The 21,471-nt window shown below is 45.1% G+C and overlaps 1 protein-coding gene across 2 annotated transcripts in view; it reads right to left on the bottom strand.

Annotated features, from left to right (window-relative positions):
- The window catches only part of trappc11 (trafficking protein particle complex subunit 11), a 75,111-nt gene extending 54,206 nt beyond the window's left edge, over nucleotides 1-20,905 (bottom strand). For both annotated transcript variants that reach the window (XM_072594792.1, XM_072594800.1), the window contains exons 1-6: nucleotides 20,756-20,905; nucleotides 10,536-10,763; nucleotides 8,827-8,996; nucleotides 8,492-8,562; nucleotides 3,395-3,509; nucleotides 2,122-2,221 (exon numbers count right to left, since the gene is read on the bottom strand). In XM_072594792.1, the coding sequence (XP_072450893.1) occupies nucleotides 2,122-2,221; nucleotides 3,395-3,509; nucleotides 8,492-8,562; nucleotides 8,827-8,996; nucleotides 10,536-10,739 (660 nt within the window). In that variant the 5' untranslated portion in view covers nucleotides 10,740-10,763; nucleotides 20,756-20,905. The remainder of the gene's footprint in view (nucleotides 1-2,121; nucleotides 2,222-3,394; nucleotides 3,510-8,491; nucleotides 8,563-8,826; nucleotides 8,997-10,535; nucleotides 10,764-20,755) is intronic.
- Nucleotides 20,906-21,471: the final 566 nt, after the last annotated feature.

Raw genomic sequence — 21,471 nt, 5'->3', positions numbered from 1 at the left:
ATTCCTGTCAGGGAGAAAGGAATGGCAGGTAGGTATAGGGAATGCTGGATGACTAAAGAAATTGAGGGTTTGGTTAAAAAAAAGAAGGAAGCATATGTAAGGTATAGACAGGATAGATCAAGTGAATCCTTAGAAGAGTATAAAGAAAGTAGGAGTATACTTAAGAGGGAAATCAGGAGGGCAAAAAGGGGACATGAGCTACCTTTGGCAAACAGAACTACGGAGAATCAAAAGAGTTTTTACAAATACATTAAGGACGAAAGGGTAACTATGGAGCGAATAGGGCCCCTCAAAGATCAGCAAGGCGGCCTTTGTGTGGAGCCACAGAAAATGGGGGAGGTATAAATGAGTATTTGGCATCAGTATTTACTGTGGAAAAGGATATGGAAGACATAGATGTTGACATCTTGCAAAGTGTCCATATTACAGAGGAGGAAGTGCTGGATGTCTGGAAACGGGTAAAGGTGGATAAATCCTAAGGACCTGATCAGGTGTACCAGAGAACTCTGTGGGAAGCTAGAGAAGTGATTGCTGGGCCTCTTGCTGACATATTTGTATCATCAATAGTCACAGGTGAGGTGACGGAAGACTGGAGGTTGGTTAACATGGTGCCACTGTTTAAGAAGGGTGGTAAGGACAAGCCAGGGAACTATAGACCAGTGAGCCTGACCTCGGTGGTGGGCAAGTTGTTGGAGGGAATCCTGAGGGACAGGATGTACATGTATTTGGAAAGGCGAGGATTGATTCGGGATCGTCAACATGGCTTTGTGCGTGGGAAATCATGTCTCACAAACTTGACTGAGTTTTCTGAGGAAGTAACAAAGAGGATTGATGAGGGCAGAGCAGTAGATGTGATCTATGTGGACTTCAGTAATGAGTTCGACAAGGTTCCCCATGGGAGACTGGTTAGCAAGGTTAGATCTCATGGAATACAGGGAGAATGAGCCATTTGGATACAGAACTGGTCAAAGGTAGAAGACAGAGGATGGAGGGTTGTTTTCAGATTGGAGGCCTGTGACCAGTGGAGTGCCACAAGGATCGGTGCTGGGTCCTCTACTTTTTGTCATTTACATAAATGATTTGGATGCGAACATAAGAGATACAGTTAGTAAGTTTGCAGATGACACCAAAATTGGTGGTGTAGTGGACAGTGAAGAGGCTTACCTCCGATTACAACAGATCTTGACCAGATGGGCCAATGGGCTGATAAGTGGACGATGGAGCTTAATTCAGATAAATGTGAGGTGCTGCATTTGGGAAAGCAAATCTTAGCAGGACTTATATACTTAATGGTAAGGTCCTAGGAAGTGTTGCTGAACAAAGAGACCTTGGAGCGAAGGTTCATAGCTCCTTGAATGTGGAGTCGCAGGTAGATAGGATAGTGAAGAAGGCGTTTGGTATGCTTTCCTTTATTGGTCAGAGTATTGAGTACAGGAGTTGGGAGGTCATGTTGTGGCTGTACATTGGTTAAGCCACTATTGGAATATTGCGTGCAATTCTGATCTCCTTCCTTTCGGAAAGATGTTGTGAAACTTGAAAGGATTCAGAAAAGATTTACACGGCTGTTGCCAGGGTTGGAGGATTTGAACTATAGGGAGAGGCTGAAAAGGCTGGGGCTGTTTTCCTTGGAGCGTCGGAGACTGAGGGGTGACCATATAGAGGTTTACAAAACTATGAGGGGCAAGGATAGGGTAAATAGGCAAAGTCCTCTCCCTGGGGTCAGGGAGTCCAGAACTAGAGGGCATAGGTTTAGGGTGAGAGGGGAAAGATATAAAAGAGACCAAAGGAGCAACTTTTTCACACAGGTGGTATGTGTATGGAATGAGCTGCCAGAGGAAGTGGAGGAGGCTGGTACAATTACAACATTTAAGAGGCATTTGGATGGGTATATGAATAGGAAGGGTTTGGAGGGATATGGGCCGGGTGCTGGCAGGTGGAACTAGATTGGGTTGGGATATCTGGTCGGCATGGATGGGTTGGACTGATGCTGTACATCTCAATGACACTAACAGTCAACTACCTAAACTGGAGCATACCCTACATGCATGAATACAATTTACACTGAACAGGACAGGACACCACTACCATCCCACTCTGCCCAACACCCTCACCTATATTTACCTGATGAGTTGTTTTGTTCAAGAATTCTTTGTGTGATTTGACCCTCCGAATCTCTGTATAATAGTATGTCTGTGCATGTTCATAAAAAGCATTCTCCAACCTGAAAATTAACAGAAGAAGCTGCACTTTTAATGTGGGAAAAAATGCTCTGAATTCTAATTCAAATAAAAATTAAAATATTTGATATAATTAATCATTCTAATTTTATTTTAAAACGATAGCATTATTTTTCCCCGACAGCTCCTTACTGAATATCAAAGGACAAACCCTCAAATCTGAAGCAGTGTGTGATATAGAGGAAGAGGAATGTTTTACTTGACTAGCATTGTGCTTTGTTAAACCTTTCCTATGATGTTCCTCAGCTGCTTTTCCAGAGCTTGACGTGCAGCAAGCCCTTGACGTGGATTTGTTTTGTTTATTTTTTTATGGGATTTGAGATAACCGGCAAGGCCAGCATTTGTTGCCAATCCCTAAATGCCCTTCAACCGAGTAGCTTGCTTGGCTATCTCAGAGGGCAATTAGGAGTCAACCACACTGCTGTGGTTCTGTATCTCAGAGGCTAGACTGGGTAAGGATGTAGATTTCCTTCTCCAATATATACTATTGAACCCAATGAGTTTACACAATAATTGCTAAGCAAGTTTTGAGAAGATTTGTAGCTCAGGTTGAGGTTTTGGATGTAGGTTTGCTCACTGAGTTGCAAGGTTCATTTTCAGACGTTTCATTACCTTACTCGGTAACATCTTCAGTGGCCCTCCGACAAATCAATGCTGAAAATTCCTGCTTTCTATTTATATGTTTGGGTTTGGGATGTTATTTCTCATCTCACATGAGAATTCCTAGAAACATGGTATTCCAACCGGAACTCTACAAACAGAGTTAGATTTCATCTACCACCCCCTGAGAAAAGGAACCGGAAGTGACTTCACCACAGGAAATAACATCACCACCCCAAAGAAACCCAAACATATAAAAAGAAAGCAGGGATTTTCAGCATTGCTTCGCCTGAGGTCTACTGAAGACACTACCAAGCAAGGTAAAGAAACATCTGGAAATGAACCTTGCAGCTCACCGAGCAAATCTACATCCAAAATAATTGCTAATATAATGGTCATTACTGAGACTAGCTTTACATTTAGATTTATTAATTTAATTTGAATTCTATCTGCTACTGTCAGCAGTCATCACAGAATTAGTCTTGGACTCTGACATAATAATCTAGCAAGATTCTCACAATGCCACCATCTTCCCCAAGAGCATGTAAAGTACCTACCTGATAATATATCCAACAAGATGATCAGTGTGTGGTAACACAAACAGCGACTTTCCTGACAGGTCACAAGCATTGCACAATGCTGCTGCTCTCTCTGAAGCAATCAAGTCCTCACCTAAAGTATTACATGAAGGATATATTTGATTCCTAGATGGTGAAGTACGAACTTCTTATAACAGCATTAACTATATGATAAGAAAGTTGCAGAAGGACTGATGAACTGTGTGGCATTGAATAGATCGTAAACAGTAACAATTACTTTAACTAAATTAAATTTTGGATTTTATTCTGGTAAGATTGTAAACCAGCAGGAAGTCCACTTTAATTTCATTATACTTGATTAGACATAGAAGACTTCAAGAATGCCCCAATATGAATATAATCACAAGCCCAGGATATCACAAGAGTTCCTCAGGGTAGTGTCCCATGAACCATTTTCAGCTGCTTCAATTACCTTCCCTTCAACATGATATCAGAAGTGAGGATCATTGCTAATGATTTCACGATGTTCAGCACTGCTCATGACTCATCAGATACTGAAGCAGTATTTGTCTAAATGCAGCAATACCCCTCCAGTGGTCCCCAGCATTACGGATACTAATCTTTAGCCAATTCGATTCACTCCATGTGATATTCCAAAACAGTTGATACTGCAAAGGCAATGGGCCCTGATGACATCCGAGCCACAGTACTGAAGGATTGTGCTCCAAAACCTGTCACTCCCCTAGCCAAACTATTCCTGTACTTGCAACACTGGCATCTACTGAACAGTGTGGAAAATTGCCATCAAGAGCGCATTTCTGAAAAAACATAGGTCGGGCAGCATCCGAGGTGCAGGAGAATCGACGTTTTGGTCATAAGTCCTTCATCAGGAATGAGGCTTGTGGGCTGGTGGCTAAGAGGTACGGGAGGGGGGGGGGGGCTGAAAAAGGTGATAGGTAGATAAAGATGAGGCAGAAGGTGATAGGTCGGCGGGGGGCGGGGGGGGGGGGAATGGTGTGGAGCAGATAGATGGGAAAGATGATGGGACAGGTCAGGAGGGCGGTGCCAAGTTGGAGGCTTGGGATTGAAATAATATGAGGAGAGGAGAAATAAGGAAACTGTTGAAATCCACAATTATCCCATGTGGTTGCAGGGTTCCAAGGCAGAATATGAGGCTCTCTTCCTCCAGGCGTCGGGCGGTAACGGTTTGGCGGTGGAGGCGACCCAGGACCTGCATATCCATGCTGCAGTAGAAGGGGGAGTTGAAGTGTTCAGCCACGGGACGGTGGGGCTAAATGGGTGATAGTGTCCCAGAGATGCTCTCTGGGATGATCCGCAAGAAGGCACCCTGTCTCCCTGATGTAGAGGAGACCACATCAGGTGCAATGGATACAGTGGATGACATTGGTAGATACACAGGTAAATTTCTGACAGATGTGGAACAATCCTTTGGGGCCTTGGACAGAGGGGAGTGGTGTGGGCACAGGCTTTGCACTTCGTGGTGGCAGGGACAAATACCATGGGGGGGGTGTAGGCTGGTGGAGGGCGTGGACTCGATAAGGGGGTCGCGGAGGGAATGGTCTCTCCAAAATGCTGATCGAGGTGGGGAGGAAAATATTTCTATGGTGGAGAGGTTCATTTGGAGGTGGCAGAAGTGGCAGAGGTTGATGCGATGTATGCAGAGGCTGGTGAGGTGGCAGGTGAGGGACCAGGGGGGTTCTGTCCTTGTTGCGTTGGGAGGTCTGGGGTTCAAGCACAGTGGTGTGTGAAGTGGAGGAGATGCACTGGAGGGCATAGTCAACGACGTAGGAAGGTAAATTGCAATCTTGGAAGGAGGAGGCCATTTAGGACTTTCCAAAGTGGAATTGAACATCCTGGGATCAGATGCAGCGGAGCCGGAGGAATTGGGAATAAGGGATGGCGTTTTTACAGGAGGTAGAATGGGAGGAGATGTAGTCTAGGTAGCTGTGGGAGTCAGTGCGCTTGTAGATGTCTTTGGTTAGTCGGTCACTGGAGACGGTGATGGAGGGGTCTAGGAAGGGGAGGGAGGTGTCCGAAATGGTCCAGGTGAATGTGATCGGGGTGAAAGGTGTTCGTAAAGTTGATAAACAGTTCAACATCCTCGTTGGAGCACGAGATGATGCCGATACAGTCAGTCATCAATATAGCGGAGGAACAGGTGGAGAGTGGTGCTGGTATAACTGCGGAAGATGGACTGTTCCACGTACCCGACAAAGAGGCAGGCACATCTGGGTCCCATGCGGGTGCCCATGTCGACCCTTTTGGTTTGGAGGAAGTGGGAGGATTCAAAGGAGAAGTTGTTGGGGGTGACCACCAGTTCAACCAGGAGGATGAGGGTGTCGGTGGAAGGGTACTGGTTGGCACGGCGTGAAAGGAAGAAACTGAGGGCTTGGAGACCTTCATCGTGGTGGATCAATGTATACAGGGACTGGACATCCATGGTGAATTGATGGAAGGTGTTATCAACAGTGCTATCAAGCAGCATCTGCTCAGTAATAACCTGCTCAGTGATGCCCTGTTTGGGTTCCACCAGGGCCCACTCAGCTCCTGACCTCAGTTCAGCCTTGGTTCAAACATGAAGAAGGTGTACAATCAAGGTGTACAATCCTTGACATCAAGGAGCCATAGCAAAACTGGAATCATTAGGTACCAGGGGACTCTGCTGTTTCGAGTCATACCTGGCACATCAGATAATGGTTGCAGTTGGTGGAGGCCAGTCATCTCAGCTCTAGGAATTCCTCAGGTGGTGTCCGAGGCCCAATTACCTTCAGCTGCTTCATCAATGACCTTGCCTCCATAAGGTCAGAACTACTCAGATATTGAAGTAATCCATGTTCAAATGCAACAAGATCTCGAAAATATCCAGAGGTAAGTAACATTTATGCCACACAAATGCCAGGCTGTGACCATTATAAATAAGAGACAATCTAACCACCATCTTTTGACATTCAATGGTGTTACCATCACTGGATTTCCCCCACTACCAACGTCCTGGGGGTTATCATTGACTAGACACTTAACTGGAGTCACCACATAAACACAGTGGCTACAAAACAATCTCAGAAGCTAGGAATACATCAGTGAGTAACACACCTCCTGACTTTCCAAAGCAAGTCCATCTACAAGACACAAATCAGGAGTGTGACAGAATACTCCCCACTTGCCTGGATGAGTACAGCACCAACAATACTCAAAGCTTGACACCATCCAGGACAAAGTAGTCAATTTTATTGGCACTATATTGACAAGCATCCACTCCCTCCACCATTGACACTCCGTAGCAGTGTGCACTAACTACAAGATGCACTGCAGAAATTCACCTAAGATCCTCAGACAGCACCTTCCAAATACATGATCATTTCTATCTTGAAGGACAAGGGCAGCAGATACATGGGATCACCACCACCTGCAATTTCCCCTCCAAGCCACTTACCATCCTAACTTGGAAATATATTGCTGTTCCTTCACAGTCACTAGATCAAAATCCTAGAATTCCCTCCCGAATGGCACTGTGGGTCGACCCACAGCTGGTGCACTGCAGAGGTTCAAGGCGGCAGCTCATCACCACCTTGTCAAGGGCAACCAGAGATGGACAATAAATTCTGGCCAGCCAGTCACATGTATTCACATAACTGAATAAATTTAAACAACTTGTACAGATCTGTGTCAGATATCTGTGTCAGATAAAAACCATCTCCAACAAGTGAGAACCTAACCATGATCGCCTGATGTTCAGTAGCATTCTCATTGGTAAATACCCATTATCACATCATGAGGAATTAGTATTGATCAAAACTGATCAGCCATATAAATACAGTGGGTACAAGATAAGCTAGAAATTGTGAACTCTGTCATGAGGAACATCCTTCAAGTTAATGTTAAGTCCAGTGACTCTTCTTCAGAACCCTTTAGAAGAGAGTCATTGGATTCAAAGTTTTAGTTCTGTTTCTCTCACCACAGGTGCTAACAGACTTGCTAAGTTTCTGCAGCATTTCTCTTCTCAGTTCAGACCTCAATCAACAACAGCATTTTGGTTTAAATTAGTTTAATCGTCTAAGGTTTGAAAAGCTGATTAAAAGCAGCTATCAATTTTGTTCTGTGGTTTACAGTGATCTCAGGCACAGTAACAGAAAAATAGCAACCAAAGTCAAAGCAACATAACTAAAGAATGCAATTAAAACTTCTGCCTCAGAAAAACTATCCAGTAGCTCACACAAGAATCAATGCGCAAGGATATAATCAGGTGACCTCTGCACTAGATCTGGTTGCAATGACAGTCATTATAGAATTATTCTATGATATTCAGTAATGTTCAGCAATTCTGTAATATTCAGTATTTAGAATACAGCAAGAGCTAGTACTTTCAAAAACAAAATTGTTTGAATGGATGACTTTGAAAGCAAAATCACAATACTGTGCACAGGTAATCATGTTACCCCAAATCCTTGAAATTAAAATTAGGACACAGTTAAGTTTCAAAATCAAAGCTTTATGCCTTTGTTTTCTGAATGCATTACATCAACCCAGTTGAACAGTTCGGGACTGGGGGTGAAAGATTAGTATTTCTAACTCTAGTTAAAGACAATTCAAGAAGCTAATAGTATAGATTAAAGTAGGTCATCTTATATTTTAAAATAGGTCCAAAATGTGCGCTTCATTCACTAAACCAGATGCAAAACTTCCATTAGGTGTAGACATAACAAAATAAAATTGCAAAGTTAAACATATTTCAAGGAAGTGCATTAACTTTAATGTAAAGTATCCATCAAAAGATCTTGCCAATTCTATTCCTTAGAAATAAAATTTAATTTAAAAATTTGAAAATCATAGAATAAATCTAATAGCAAGAATCTAAGTAATGAATAATAAATAATAAATAAATGAGGAAGGGTCACTGGACCAGAAATGGTTTCAGAATTCTCTTCAGAGATGGTGGCCAGAACTGCTTTTCCAGCAATTTCTGTTTTGTTTGTTATTAATTTTCCAGTCCATTCAACAAATACTGACTATGTGTTGAGTGTCTGTAACAATTTCAGGTTTGTCATTGATTTTTTGCAATATTTTCCCCTTTCATAAAATGCATAATGAAAGTACCTGGCGGTAAGGGAGTTTTCTTCTGTATCAGCACAACAGCAACCTTTGTGTTTCTTCCATGTAAACTTTGCCTGGAAGCAAAAAACAGAAATCACAACCTCACAGATGGAATGAGAAGCAGAGCAAAGTCGGAATTAGATCCTATATCCCAATAGAAAAATTATACTTTTTTTCCTCTATAGACCTTTTTTTTGTTTTACATATTCTTTGCTTTTGATTTTACAGATTCTTTGTTTTTGACCAGTGCTGACTTGATAGGCCTAAAGGCTTTATGCTGCTGTAGGCCTCGAAAATTCTAAGAATAATAATATTCAATTACAATTATTTTAGCATACCTGACAATTTCTACTCTGGTGGCACATTCAGATTGCTTCTCTTTCCACTGAGCATCATCCCAGTCCAGTTCATAAAAGACCACCACGAGTGCAGGAACAAGGTTTAAATGTTTGTTCATCCAGCCAGTTTTAAGGATTCCTTTCGGAATATACCACTCATAAGAAGTCCTCTATAAAAAGGGAGCAATTTCGTAATTAGTCTAAAAACTCTACAATGACAAAAGTGTTCCGAGTTTATTTTCATGGTCGCTGTAATATATGACATGCAAACTCAAATTACTGTACATAAAATTTAGATCACAGATTTTTATACAATTGAATAACCAGTTTTAGAGGTATGATTTAGGAAGCAATGTATATAAGTATGCTATTTTTATACAGAAAGTACATAAAGCACATTGTCAGAATGCTGTATCCAACACAACTGTGACAAAGGTAAATGGTCCCTTGTCAACCATAGTAACCTTGTGACAAAATTCATCACAATGCCATCTACTGAGCCATTGTCATCCAGCTGGTCAGGACAGCTTTCACACAGTCCTGTTCTTAACTAATCAGAGCTCAAAGCAGTGGACATTGTGATGGCTCCTTGAACTTTACCTTGGATGCTCCTCAAAGAGTTACCTCTTTGTCCCTTGTCAGGTTATTTAGAGCCACGCACTATACTTTCAGAATAAGATGGAGATAAGGTGCAAATTTTTCTGAGGAACATTAATCCTTGAAGTCCTGTATTCCAATCAGCAGTGAAGTCTGAGTCATTGACAGAGAAAGTTTTGACAAACAAAACAAATCATGGGTTATGGGGAGCAAACGAGTTGGACCAAGGGGCTGTTTCTGTCCTGTATGACTCTATGATACTATGAAAGGAAAGTGGAACAAAGACCACAATTATATCGGCTATGATTGTGCCAGACTTGCATGGGAGACTTGCCAAACCAAATAAGCCTACCCATGCTCCTATTTCTTATGCTCTTAATCCATGCCAATAATTATCCCAAGTCTCGAGTGTCCCAATTCTGTTATAAATGTTTTGTGGAGTTAATGCCATCGCAGTATGAATGTGATGCCACAGATACAGCACCATGGCATACTTTTTCTGTGTAAGGTATAAAAGGCTTAAGGGAGTTGCAGAAACAGGAAGTGACTAGTGATACCAAAGGAATTTCAAAACAAACAGATAAATGGGTAGGAATTTGTGCAGGATAAAATCGAGATCTTAAAAATTCTAGACAAAGAATATGAAAAATACAAGCTTGGATATTAACAAAGGCACTGGGAAGATATGTCTCAAAGTAAATTCATGGATGACAATTTAAACAGAAGATGAGTGCCACAGAACTTCTCCACTTCCAAATTTGGGTTTACAAAGTCCAAGTTAAAACTCCATTGTAAAGGTTGGTTGATGTTGATTAAACTGTGGTTCTGTGCAGTAGATAAATAAAAACTATCAAGGAGTTCAAAAATCTTCAAGTGTTTTATTTTATACCAAACATATAAATTGAATATATTTTTGTTTACTTCAAAAACGTCTGATGAAAAGCTTATTTGCACTGCTGTAGCTTTTAAAAGTGCATGTTTTCATCTATACGATTATATTAACTGCATATATATTTAGCCTCATGCCATAATGCTCAGTTTCATCAATCAAGCCAAACTAACCACCCCACATTGTACAAATTGAGGATAAGACCATGACCAAAGTTGCTTACCTTCTGTCTGCATTTTGGGTATTCATGATCTCCAGGAAGTACTTTAAATGATATGGGGACTCTGTCAGCCCGTCTGTTGGCACAAAAAGCATCCCAAATAGCTCGATGTACGGCATTATAAGTCACATCAAGGCCCGTGAGAGCTACAAAGGCCATTGGCCGGCAACAAAGCTCCAAAGGAAAATCCCATTGCGCTGAACTCATCTTGCAGATTAATGATAACTCAGGCTGAAATAAAAGACAAAGTGACACTATTAATAACAAAGTAAAGGCTAAGCAAGACCACTGATCAATGTTTTCTGCTGCATTGCAACAATATTTCAGATTAGGTCATTTCCAGATTAGGATAAATTAGGCAGTTAATGCATTTATGTTCAGTGAAACATAAATAAGCAATATTCGGGTCCATGATTCAGGTGGTAAAGAAAGTATGCAAATGAGCCATACACAAAGGGGTCTCATGCAGTCAGTACTGAATTAGCAGCTGTAGTGGTCAAAAGACTAAGATGTTTTTCTCAGAATCTAACAAAGCTGTGACAAGCCACAGTACTTCAGTTCAATGCTCAAATGGTTAACCTGTCAACACTTGACACAGTCAAACTTTGTTTAACATATTAGTGAAGAGGCACCTTTAACTGGAATTCCAAAGTTTACCTGCAAGATTTCAGGAATGAGAAGGAAGCTCCTTCTACCTACACCTTAAATGTGAGAAATGTATACACTGCTAAATCATTGAAACACAGAAGATGGTAGCAGGAGTTGGCTATTCAATCCCTCTTGAATGCTCTGCCATTCATTACAATCATGACTTCTCATCAAACACAATATTCTAATCCTACCATCCCCCACTTCCCTCAATCTCCTTAGTATAAGAGTTACATCTACCTCCTTCATGTAAACACAAAAATTTTGGCCTCAACCACTTTCTATAGTGGAGGATTCCACAGGCACTCCACTCTCTGGGTGAAGACATTTCTCCTCATCTAAAAATGTTTACATCTTATCCTTAAGCTATGATCCCCAGCTCTGAACTCCCCACTCCCCCTTCATACAGACCTAACCAACTTATTTTCTCCTCATACATCAGTACTGCCTTCCAGGATCAATCTGGAAGTACAAGCTTTCGGCACACTGCTCCTTCGTCAGGTAGCTAGTGGGGCAGGATCATGGGACACAATTTATAGTAGAAGATCAAAGTGTCATACAACTGATGCGAAGTATTGAACAGAGATTACTGTTAAGTCTTTAATCACTTAGAATGGGGATGCAGGTTTTGAGTGATCAATATGTAAATCCCAGAACTTTTTTCACGGCACAGTCCCGAGATAACTTAAGCTTTTATTTTTTTTTAAAAAGTGACATCTCAGCTCAGACAATGCATTAAAGGTGTGAAGTTAGAGTCTGTCTGCATTCCAGTCTTGAGTCAGACAGTTCTATTGCCAAAAAAGGAATTTATAAAATGTCACATGGACTGACTGCCTACAGATTGTGTGCTTTTTGAACAAAATAGAATATATCTGGATATACAAATCTGCAAGCACAAATTCACCCTATGAACTTATATGTGTGCATCTATGTGAGGGGGAGGGGGAGGGGACATATACATACAAGCGTGACTTAGTATATGCCTGTGACAGAGAGAACATGTGTATGAGAGAGGATCTGTGCGAGTGTGATTGTGCTTGTGTGTTAGAGTGTATAGTGTTGTGGGGTCACCTGTAGTGTGACATGATCCCAGTTGAGGCCATCCTAGCGGATACCGAACTTGGCTATCAGCCTCTGGTCGGTGACTCCACATTATTGCATATCCCGCATCCACCTTGGAGGACAGTCACCCAAATATCAGAAGCCAAATGTCCTTGACTGCTGAAGGGTTCCCTGACTGGTGATTGTTGTACAGAGTCCATTCATTTGTTGTCATAGCATCTGTTTGATCTTGCCAATACACTTGGGGCATTCTTGCCTGCAGCGTGAGATGGACACCATTGACTGAGTCACATGAGAACCTGCTGCGCATGTGGTGAGTGGTGTCCCCATGTGTGATGGCAGTTCATCTAGACTAGTCTAGACAGATTAGTCTAAACTATGTGGAAAAGTCAAGAGGTAACCTTGCTCAGCTAATATGTCCAGTATTATTGGCCTACCAAATGGCTTTTTCTTTTAAAATCATCTTAGATTCCCAGAATGCAAATTAGATTCATAACCTTCCCAGATCTTGAGCTCCAGGAAACAACATACAAACATCCAATCCATAACAAGCCAGTGTTCACTCAAATCAGACCACAAAGAGTTCACCTTTCCAGCAACTTCCTGTCTCTCTCTCTCTCTCTCTGTCTGTCTGTCTGTCCCTTGAACCCTTCAGCATGTGAATGTAATTTACAGAAGAATGTTTTCTCTCTCTCGCTCACTCACACATGAACATCTTCCAACCTTCTTACTATGTCAGTTTTCACCTTTGTGTTTTCCTAACCTGTAAGGGTAATGAGACATTCACATTCCAGAACAGTCAAGGTGAGGGAGATCATCCTCATAAATTCAGATCTGCTCGGTGTGGTATATATGAAAATATATCAGGTTTATTCTAATACATGCATATCCCATTTAGTTTATTAAATTACAAGTTCGTTTCCTATTGAGTCTGAGTTTTGTTAAGATCTTTGATATAACCAGAATTTTTAGTTATCCGACATTCCACTGTGCAATATGTGCAATCTTTCAGTCCCCGGCACGAGAAGAAAATAGTGCCACACACTCCACAAGTGAACAAATGCTATCACCTTATTTATACCGATCCATTGACACTAAGAACAGATGCCCCCAATTCTTCTGAACAAATGGGCTCTGCCCCCCACCCACTGTGATCTAGCGCTTTCCTGCAATTCCTTAGCAGATGTGTAACATGTATGCCTACAAGCTTTCTCATTTACTCCCAACTTTGTGTTATCTGCAACTTTTGTAGTGTTCCATTTAGGTCCCTCCTCTAAATCATTAACATATTTTGTGAATAGCTGGGGCCCAGTACAGATTTCTGCAATACCCCAATAGTTGTTGTCTGTCATTCCAAAAAAGTCCCCATTATTCCTACTGTTTCTTTCCTGTCTGCTGACCAATTTTTTATGCAAGACTTTGTCAAAAGTCCTCAAAGAATTCCAATAGATTTGTCAAGCACAACTTCCTTTTTGTAAATCCATGCTGTGTCACATTTTTTTTCTGAAGTCTCAGATTTGAATTCCTTCATAATGAACTCTAACATCTTCCCCATTACTGATGCCAGACTCACTGGGCTATAATTCTATTTTCTCTCGACATAACTTTTTAAATGGGGTGGGTTTACATTAGCTATTGGCTAGGTATAGTCATCATCCTGGATGGCATCTCTCAAGTCTGAATCAAACACTATGAAGTGGTTAGATTTTTTTTTAAGAAAAGAAAAGAATTGAATTTGTGGGAGACTGAAAATGACCACAATTTAAACTATTGTCAATCCCAGTCCTTTCTTTCAGTGGAGGATGGAACAAGAGTGAACAAGAGAAGTCATATTCATTCACTCCCTGCAGCACCACAGGCAACCAAACATGTAGGCCACAGACTGAGAAGGAAGCTGCAAGCTTGATTTGAATAAATGACTGAGCTTAAGGGATAAGGTCAGATATTCTGTAGAACGTCAAAGTGCGCAGGTGGCCGAGTGGGGAACACAGTATATAGGTGCAGGAGGAGGCCATTTGGCTCTGTGAACCTGCCCCATTATTCAACATGACCATGGCTGATCACCTGGTTCCCACTTTTCCCCCCTCACCTTTTGGTAATTTAGCCTTGAAAACTATCGATATTTTGGCCTCAACTGGTTTCTGTGACAGAGAATTCCAGTCTGAACACTCTCTGAATGAACATGATGTGGAGGCCCTGGTGTTTGACTGGACAAAGTTAAAAATCACACAACACCAGGTTATAGTCCTGTTGGACTATACTGTAGTGTTGTGATTTTTAATCTCTGGATGAAGGCATTTCTCCTTATCTCAGTCCTAAAATATCTACCAGTATCCTTAAACTGGGACACTTGGTACTGTACTCATTTTTCCTGCATATCTTTTAGATTAGATTAGATTACTTACAGTGTGGAAACAGGCCCTTCGGCCCAACAAGTCCACACCGCCCCGCCGAAGCGCAACCCACCCCTACATCTACCCCTTACCTAACACTACGGACAATTTAGCATGGCCAATTCACCTGCCCTGCACATCTTTGGACTGTGGGAGGAAACCGGAGCACCCGGAGGAAACCCACGCAGACACGGGGAGAACGTGCAAACTCCACACAGTCAGTCGCCTGAGGCGGGAATTGAACCCAGGTCTCTGGCGCTGTGAGGCAGCAGTGCTAACCACTGTGCCACTGTGCCGCCCTGTTATTGCAATCACAGACTTGGTTGAAGGGAGGGCATGATTGGCAACTAAATGTTCCAGGATATAGACGCTTCAGATGACAGGACAGGGAGGGAAGTAAAGGTTGGGGTGGGGGGTGGAGTTGCACTGCTGGTCAGGGATGATATCACGACTGTGCTAAAGGAGCACACTATGGGGGTCTTGGGTAGTGAGGCATTATGGGTGGAGCTGAGAAATAAGAAGGGTGCAGTTACATTGTTGGGGCTGTATTAGAGGCCTCCCAACAGTGAGTGTGGAATAGAAAAACAAATAGGTAATCAGATTATGGAAAGATGTAGAAGCAATAGAGTAGTGGTGATAGGAGATTTCAATTTTCCCAACGTTGACTGGGATACACTTAGTGTCAGAAGTCTGAATGGGGTAGAATTTGTAAGAAGCATCCAGGAGAGTTTTCTAGAGCAGTATGTCAATAGTCTGACAGGGAAAGGGGCCATATTGGACCTGGTATTGGGGTATGAGCCAGAACAGGTGGTAGAAGTTGTGGTGGGGGATTTCCTTGGGAACAGTGACCACAATTCTGTAAGTTTTAGAATACTCGCAGACAAAGATGAGAGTGGTCCTAAGGGAAGAGCACTAAACTGGGCCAAGGCCAATTATATCAAAATTAGGCAGGAGCTGGGAAATGTTGATTGGACACAGTTATTTGAAGGTAAGTACAGGTGAGGTGCCAGAGGACTGCAAGGTTGCTCATGTTGTCTGCCTGTACAAGGGTAGTAGGGATATTCCGGGTAACTACAGACCAGTGAGCCTGACGTCAACAGTGAGAAAGTTGCTAGGGAAGGTACTGAGGGATAGGAATTATTTATATTTAGAAAAGAATGGGTTTATCAGTGTTAGGCAACATGGTTTTATGTGGGGGAGATGGTGCCTTACCAAGTTCATAGAGTTCTTTGAGGAAGTGACCAAGTTGATAGATGAAGGAGGGGCTGTTGATGTCATATATATGGACTTTAGTAAGGTGTTTAAAACGTTCCCTATGGTAAACTAAGAGAGAAAATGAAGTCACATGGTGTGCAGGGTGTTTTAGCTAGGTGATAAAAGAATTAGTTGAGCAATAGGAGACAGTAGTACTTGAAGGGAGTTTCTCGAAATGGAGAAAGGTGACCAGTGGTGTTCCGCAGGGGTCAGTGTTAGGGCCACTGTTGCTTGTAATATATATAAGTGATCTGGAAGAGGGCACTGTTCATATGATCAGCAAGTTTGCAGATGACACGAAAATTGGTGGAGTAGCAGCAAGCATAAGGGACTGTCAAAGAATACAGGAGGATATAGATAGATTGGAGAGTTGGGCGGAAAAGTGGCAGATGGATTTCAATCCAGACAAATATTAGGCAAGACTAATTCTAGAGTGAATTATACAATGAACAGAGGAGACTTGTGAAAAGTTGACGGGCAGAGAGATCTGGGAGTGCAGGTCCATTGTACCCTGAAGGTTACTGCAGAGGTGGATAGAGTGGTCAAGAAGGCATATAGTATGCTTGCCTTCATTGGACAGGGTATTGAGTACAAGAGCTGGCAAGTTACGTTAAAATTGTACAAGACATTGGTTTGGCCGCATTTAGAATAATGTGTACAGTTCTGGTCTCCACATTACCAAAAGGATGTGGACACTTTGGAGAGGATGCAGAGAAGATTTACAAGGATGTTGCCTGGTATAGAGGGTGCTAGCTATGAAGGGAGGTTTGTTTTCATTAGAAAAAAGGAGATTGGGGGGACATGATTGAGGTTTACAAAATCATGAAGGGTATAGACAGGTTGGATAAGACAAGCTTTTTCCCAGGGTGAAGGATTCAATAACGAGAGGTCACGCTTTCAAGGTGAGAGGTGAAAAGTTTTAGAGGGAAACATGCAACAAGTACTTGGTGGTGGGCATCTGGAACACGTTGCCAGCAGAGATGGTAGAGGCAGGCACGGTAGATTCATTTAAGATGCGTCTGGACACATGCATAAGTAGGTGGGGAACAGAGGGATACACATGCTTAGGAATTGGACAACAGTAGATTTGGATCCGCTCAGGCTTGGAAGGCCTGTTCCTGGGATGTAAGTTGTCTTTGTTCTTTGTTCATTTACCCTTTCCAGGCCTGTTAGAAACTTTTAAAATTTTATGAGATACTCCCTCATTCTTTCTAAACTTCAGTTCTAACCAATTCAGTCTCTCTGTGAAAGAGCTGCCATAGCAGGAATGAGTTTGGTCAACCTACCCTCTGTAACCAGAACATCCTTCCTCAGGTTAGGAGACAAAACTGCACACAATACTCCAGATGCAATCTCAACAAGGTCTTGCATAATTGCAGCAAGACATTCTTTCTCAAGCACACAAATTCTCCCAGTACAAAGACTAAGATCCAGTTTACCTTCTTCATCTGCATGCTTACTTTCAGATCTCATTGGACTTTCTCCTCTTTCCCAAGCTACCACCATTCAGGTAATCTGCCCTCTTGTTTTAGCTAAGAACTAGCCTAGTAACCCAGAAGTCATGTGGCACCAGAAGACATTGTTAACTCACTTTCACAGCCTGGCCGTGTTTGGGGCAAATCAACAAGTGCAGCCATTGAGGTATTCAGCACAAAAGGCAGTGACAAAGGCCACATTATGAGATATGAACAGGAAATTTTGACGACAAGGAGGAAGCATTAAATATGATACAGGAAACAGAAGCTGAAGAAGACGACCAGGCATGATCATATAGCATTGCAGAATTGCTTCAAAGAGCCAAATAGCTTATTCTTGCATCTATACATAATATTATGACACTAGGGTAGGAAGCAATCTGGTTCAGGAATATGATTTTAAGGAGTGGCAAGAAACAGGGATAATGACTGTTGTAATATCTGGCTAGAGAAAAAAACATACTAATGCCCAATCAAAGAAAAATGCAAGTAGTCAAGCCAAGACAGTAGAGAATGGGTAGAAAGTTGGGTGTCATCCACATTCATGCAGAATGCAAATTGTTTTTGAACATTGTCTCCAGCAAGTTGATAAGAACTAAGCATTTGAAAGGTGATGGGTGGGGAAAGAGAGAGAGAGAAGAAGGGGGGGGGAAAGAAGAGAGAGGAAGGGGGGAGAAGAAGAGAGAGGAAGGGGGGGGGGGGGGAGAAGAAGAGAGAGGAAGGGGGGGGGAGAAGAAGAGAGAGGAAGGGGGGGGGAGAAGAAGAGAGAGGAAGGGGGGGGGAGAAGAAGAGAGAGGAAGGGGGGGGAGAAGAAGAGAGAGGAAGGGGGGGGAGAAGAAGAGAGAGGAAGGGGGGGGGAGAAGAAGAGAGAGGAAGGGGGGGGGAGAAGAAGAGAGAGGAAGGGGGGGGAGAAGAAGAGAGAGGAAGGGGGGGGGAGAAGAAGAGAGAGGAAGGGGGGGGGAGAAGAAGAGAGAGGAAGGGGGGGGAGAAGAAGAGAGAGGAAGGGGGGGGGGAGAAGAAGAGAGAGGAAGGGGGGGGGGAGAAGAAGAGAGAGGAAGGGGGGGGGGAGAAGAAGAGAGAGGAAGGGGGGGGGGAGAAGAAGAGAGAGGAAGGGGGGGGGGAGAAGAAGAGAGAGGAAGGGGGGGGGAGAAGAAGAGAGAGGAAGGGGGGGGGGAGAAGAAGAGAGAGGAAGGGGGGGGGGAGAAGAAGAGAGAGGAAGGGGGGGGGGAGAAGAAGAGAGAGGAAGGGGGGGGGGAGAAGAAGAGAGAGGAAGGGGGGGGGAGAAGAAGAGAGAGGAAGGGGGGGGGAGAAGAAGAGAGAGGAAGGGGGGGGGAGAAGAAGAGAGAGGAAGGGGGGGGGAGAAGAAGAGAGAGGAAGGGGGGGGGAGAAGAAGAGAGAGGAAGGGGGGGGGAGAAGAAGAGAGAGGAAGGGGGGGGGAGAAGAAGAGAGAGGAAGGGGGGGGGAGAAGAAGAGAGAGGAAGGGGGGGGGAGAAGAAGAGAGAGGAAGGGGGGGGGGAAGAAGAGAGAGGAAGGGGGGGGGGAAGAAGAGAGAGGAGGGGGGGGAGAAGAGAGAGGAAGGGGGGGGGGGGAGAAGAGAGAGGAAGGGGGGGGGGGAGAAGAGAGAGGAAGGGGGGGGGGAGAAGAGAGAGGAAGGGGGGGGGGAGAAGAGAGAGGAAGGGGGGGGGGAGAAGAGAGAGGAAGGGGGGGGGAGAAGAGAGAGGAAGGGGGGGGGAGAAGAGAGAGGAAGGGGGGGGGGAAGAAGAGAGAGGAAGGGGGGGGGGAAGAAGAGAGAGGAAGGGGGGGGAAGAAGAGAGAGGAAGGGGGGGGGGGAAGAAGAGAGAGGAAGGGGGGGGGGGGAAGAAGAGAGAGGAAGGGGGGGGAGAAGAGAGAGGAAGGGGGGGGGGGGGAAGAAGAGAGAGGAAGGGGGGGGGGGAAGAAGAGAGAGGAAGGGGGGGGAGAAGAGAGAGGAAGGGGGGGGGAGTAGAGAGAGGAAGGGGGGGGGAGAAGAGAGAGGAAGGGGGGGGAGAAGAGAGAGGAAGGGGGGGGAGAAGAGAGAGGAAGGGGGGGGGAGAAGAGAGAGGAAGGGGGGGGGAAGAAGAGAGAGGAAGGGGGGGGGGGGAAGAAGAGAGAGGAAGGGGGGGGGGGAAGAAGAGAGAGGAAGGGGGGGGAGAAGAGAGAGGAGGGGGGGGGGGGGAAGAAGAGAGAGGAAGGGGGGGGGAGAAGAGAGAGGAAGGGGGGGGGAGAAGAGAGAGGAAGGGGGGGGGAGAAGAGAGAGGAAGGGGGGGGGAGAAGAGAGAGGAAGGGGGGGGGAGAAGAGAGAGGAAGGGGGGGGGAGAAGAGAGAGGAAGGGGGGGGGAGAAGAGAGAGGAAGGGGGGGGGAGAAGAGAGAGGAAGGGGGGGGGAGAAGAGAGAGGAAGGGGGGGGGAGAAGAGAGAGGAAGGGGGGGGGAGAAGAGAGAGGAAGGGGGGGGAGAAGAGAGAGGAAGGGGGGGGGAGAAGAGAGAGGAAGGGGGGGGGGGAGAAGAGAGAGGAAGGGGGGGGAGAAGAGAGAGGAAGGGGGGGGGAGAAGAGAGAGGAAGCGGGGGGGGAGAAGAGAGAGGAAGGGGGGGGGGAGAAGAGAGAGGAAGCGGGGGGGGAGAAGAGAGAGGAAGCGGGGGGGGAGAAGAGAGAGGAAGCGGGGGGGGAGAAGAGAGAGGAAGCGGGGGGGGAGAAGAGAGAGGAAGCGGGGGGGGAGAAGAGAGAGGAAGCGGGGGGGGAGAAGAGAGAGGAAGCGGGGGGGGAGAAGAGAGAGGAAGCGGGGGGGGAGAAGAGAGAGGAAGCGGGGGGGGAGAAGAGAGAGGAAGGGGGGGGAAAGAGGAGAGAGGAAGGGGGGGAAAGAGGAGAGAGGAAGGGGGGGAAAGAGGAGAGAGGAAGGGGGGGAAAGAAGAGAGAGGAAGGGGGGGGAAAGAGGAGAGAGGAAGGGGGGGAAAGAGAGAGGGGGGGAAAGAGAGAGGGGGGGGAAAGAGAGAGGGGGGGGAAAGAGAGAGGGGGGGGAAAGAGAGAGGGGGGGGAAAGAGAGAGGGGGGGGAAAGAGAGAGGGGGGGGGAAAGAGAGAGGGGGGGGGAAAGAGAGAGGGGGGGGAAAGAGAGAGGGGGGGGGGAAAGAGAGAGGGGGGGGGAAAGAGAGAGGGGGGGGGAAAGAGAGAGGGGGGGGGAAAGAGAGAGGGGGGGGGTGAGAAGAGAGTAGTCTGAAAGGAATCTGGTCAAGTACATAAACAAGCCGTCACTCTCTCCACCTGACAGCTGCTTTCGTGTGATCTAGCCTGATGGTGGTGACACGAAGCTGCAGCCAAACTGCCCCCACCAACTAACCGGAGGCCCGTCCTCATCCCCACCACAACCCGGATACTTTACCAGGACAGATCCGCCACCGTTCACTTCCCCCGCGACTGGTACCACCGAGATCCTGACAACACTGCGTCATGACGCAACACGCACGCAGTAAACCCCACCTCTCGCTTCGATTGGCAGCGACACTGACCAATCGGTATCCCCATCTCCCAGGTCTGCCTTCGGGCTATTGAACCAATCGACGATCAGCCGGAATGTGGACCTCTGCGGGGGCTCCGATGAAGATCCTGAACTGTCGCCATCTGCTGGTGGGAAGCCGCCTGTGCTGCTCTGACACCGAAGGCAAAGCAGCTGATGCAGCAAGCTTGTGCCTGGGCTGAAGAATAGAATGCATCAGGATAATGGCATATGATGTCTTTTCTCTGGGTTGGGGGTGTCCAGAACTAGAGGACATAGGTTTAAGGTGGGAAGATTTAAAAGGAACCTAAGGGGCAACTTTTTCATGCAGAGGGTGGTGCGTGTGTGGAATGATCTGCCAGAGGAGCAGTGGAGGCTGGAATAGTTACAATATTTAAATGGCATCTGGATGGGTATATGAATAAGAAGTGTTCAGGGCAAGGTGGGCCAAGCACTGGCAGATGGGACTATATTGATTTGGGATATTTGGCCATCATGGACAAGTTGACCAAAGGGTCTATTTCAATACTGTACATCTCTATGACTCAATGACTCTAAGTCAAGTATCCAAATTTGCTGACGACACAAAATTGGGCAGCATT

Source organism: Chiloscyllium punctatum, chromosome 2 (genome assembly GCF_047496795.1).
Source record: "Chiloscyllium punctatum isolate Juve2018m chromosome 2, sChiPun1.3, whole genome shotgun sequence".
NCBI lineage: Eukaryota > Metazoa > Chordata > Chondrichthyes > Orectolobiformes > Hemiscylliidae > Chiloscyllium > Chiloscyllium punctatum.
The sequence above is the reverse complement of the archived record's forward strand: the minus strand, read 5'-3'. Positions and strand labels throughout refer to the sequence as shown.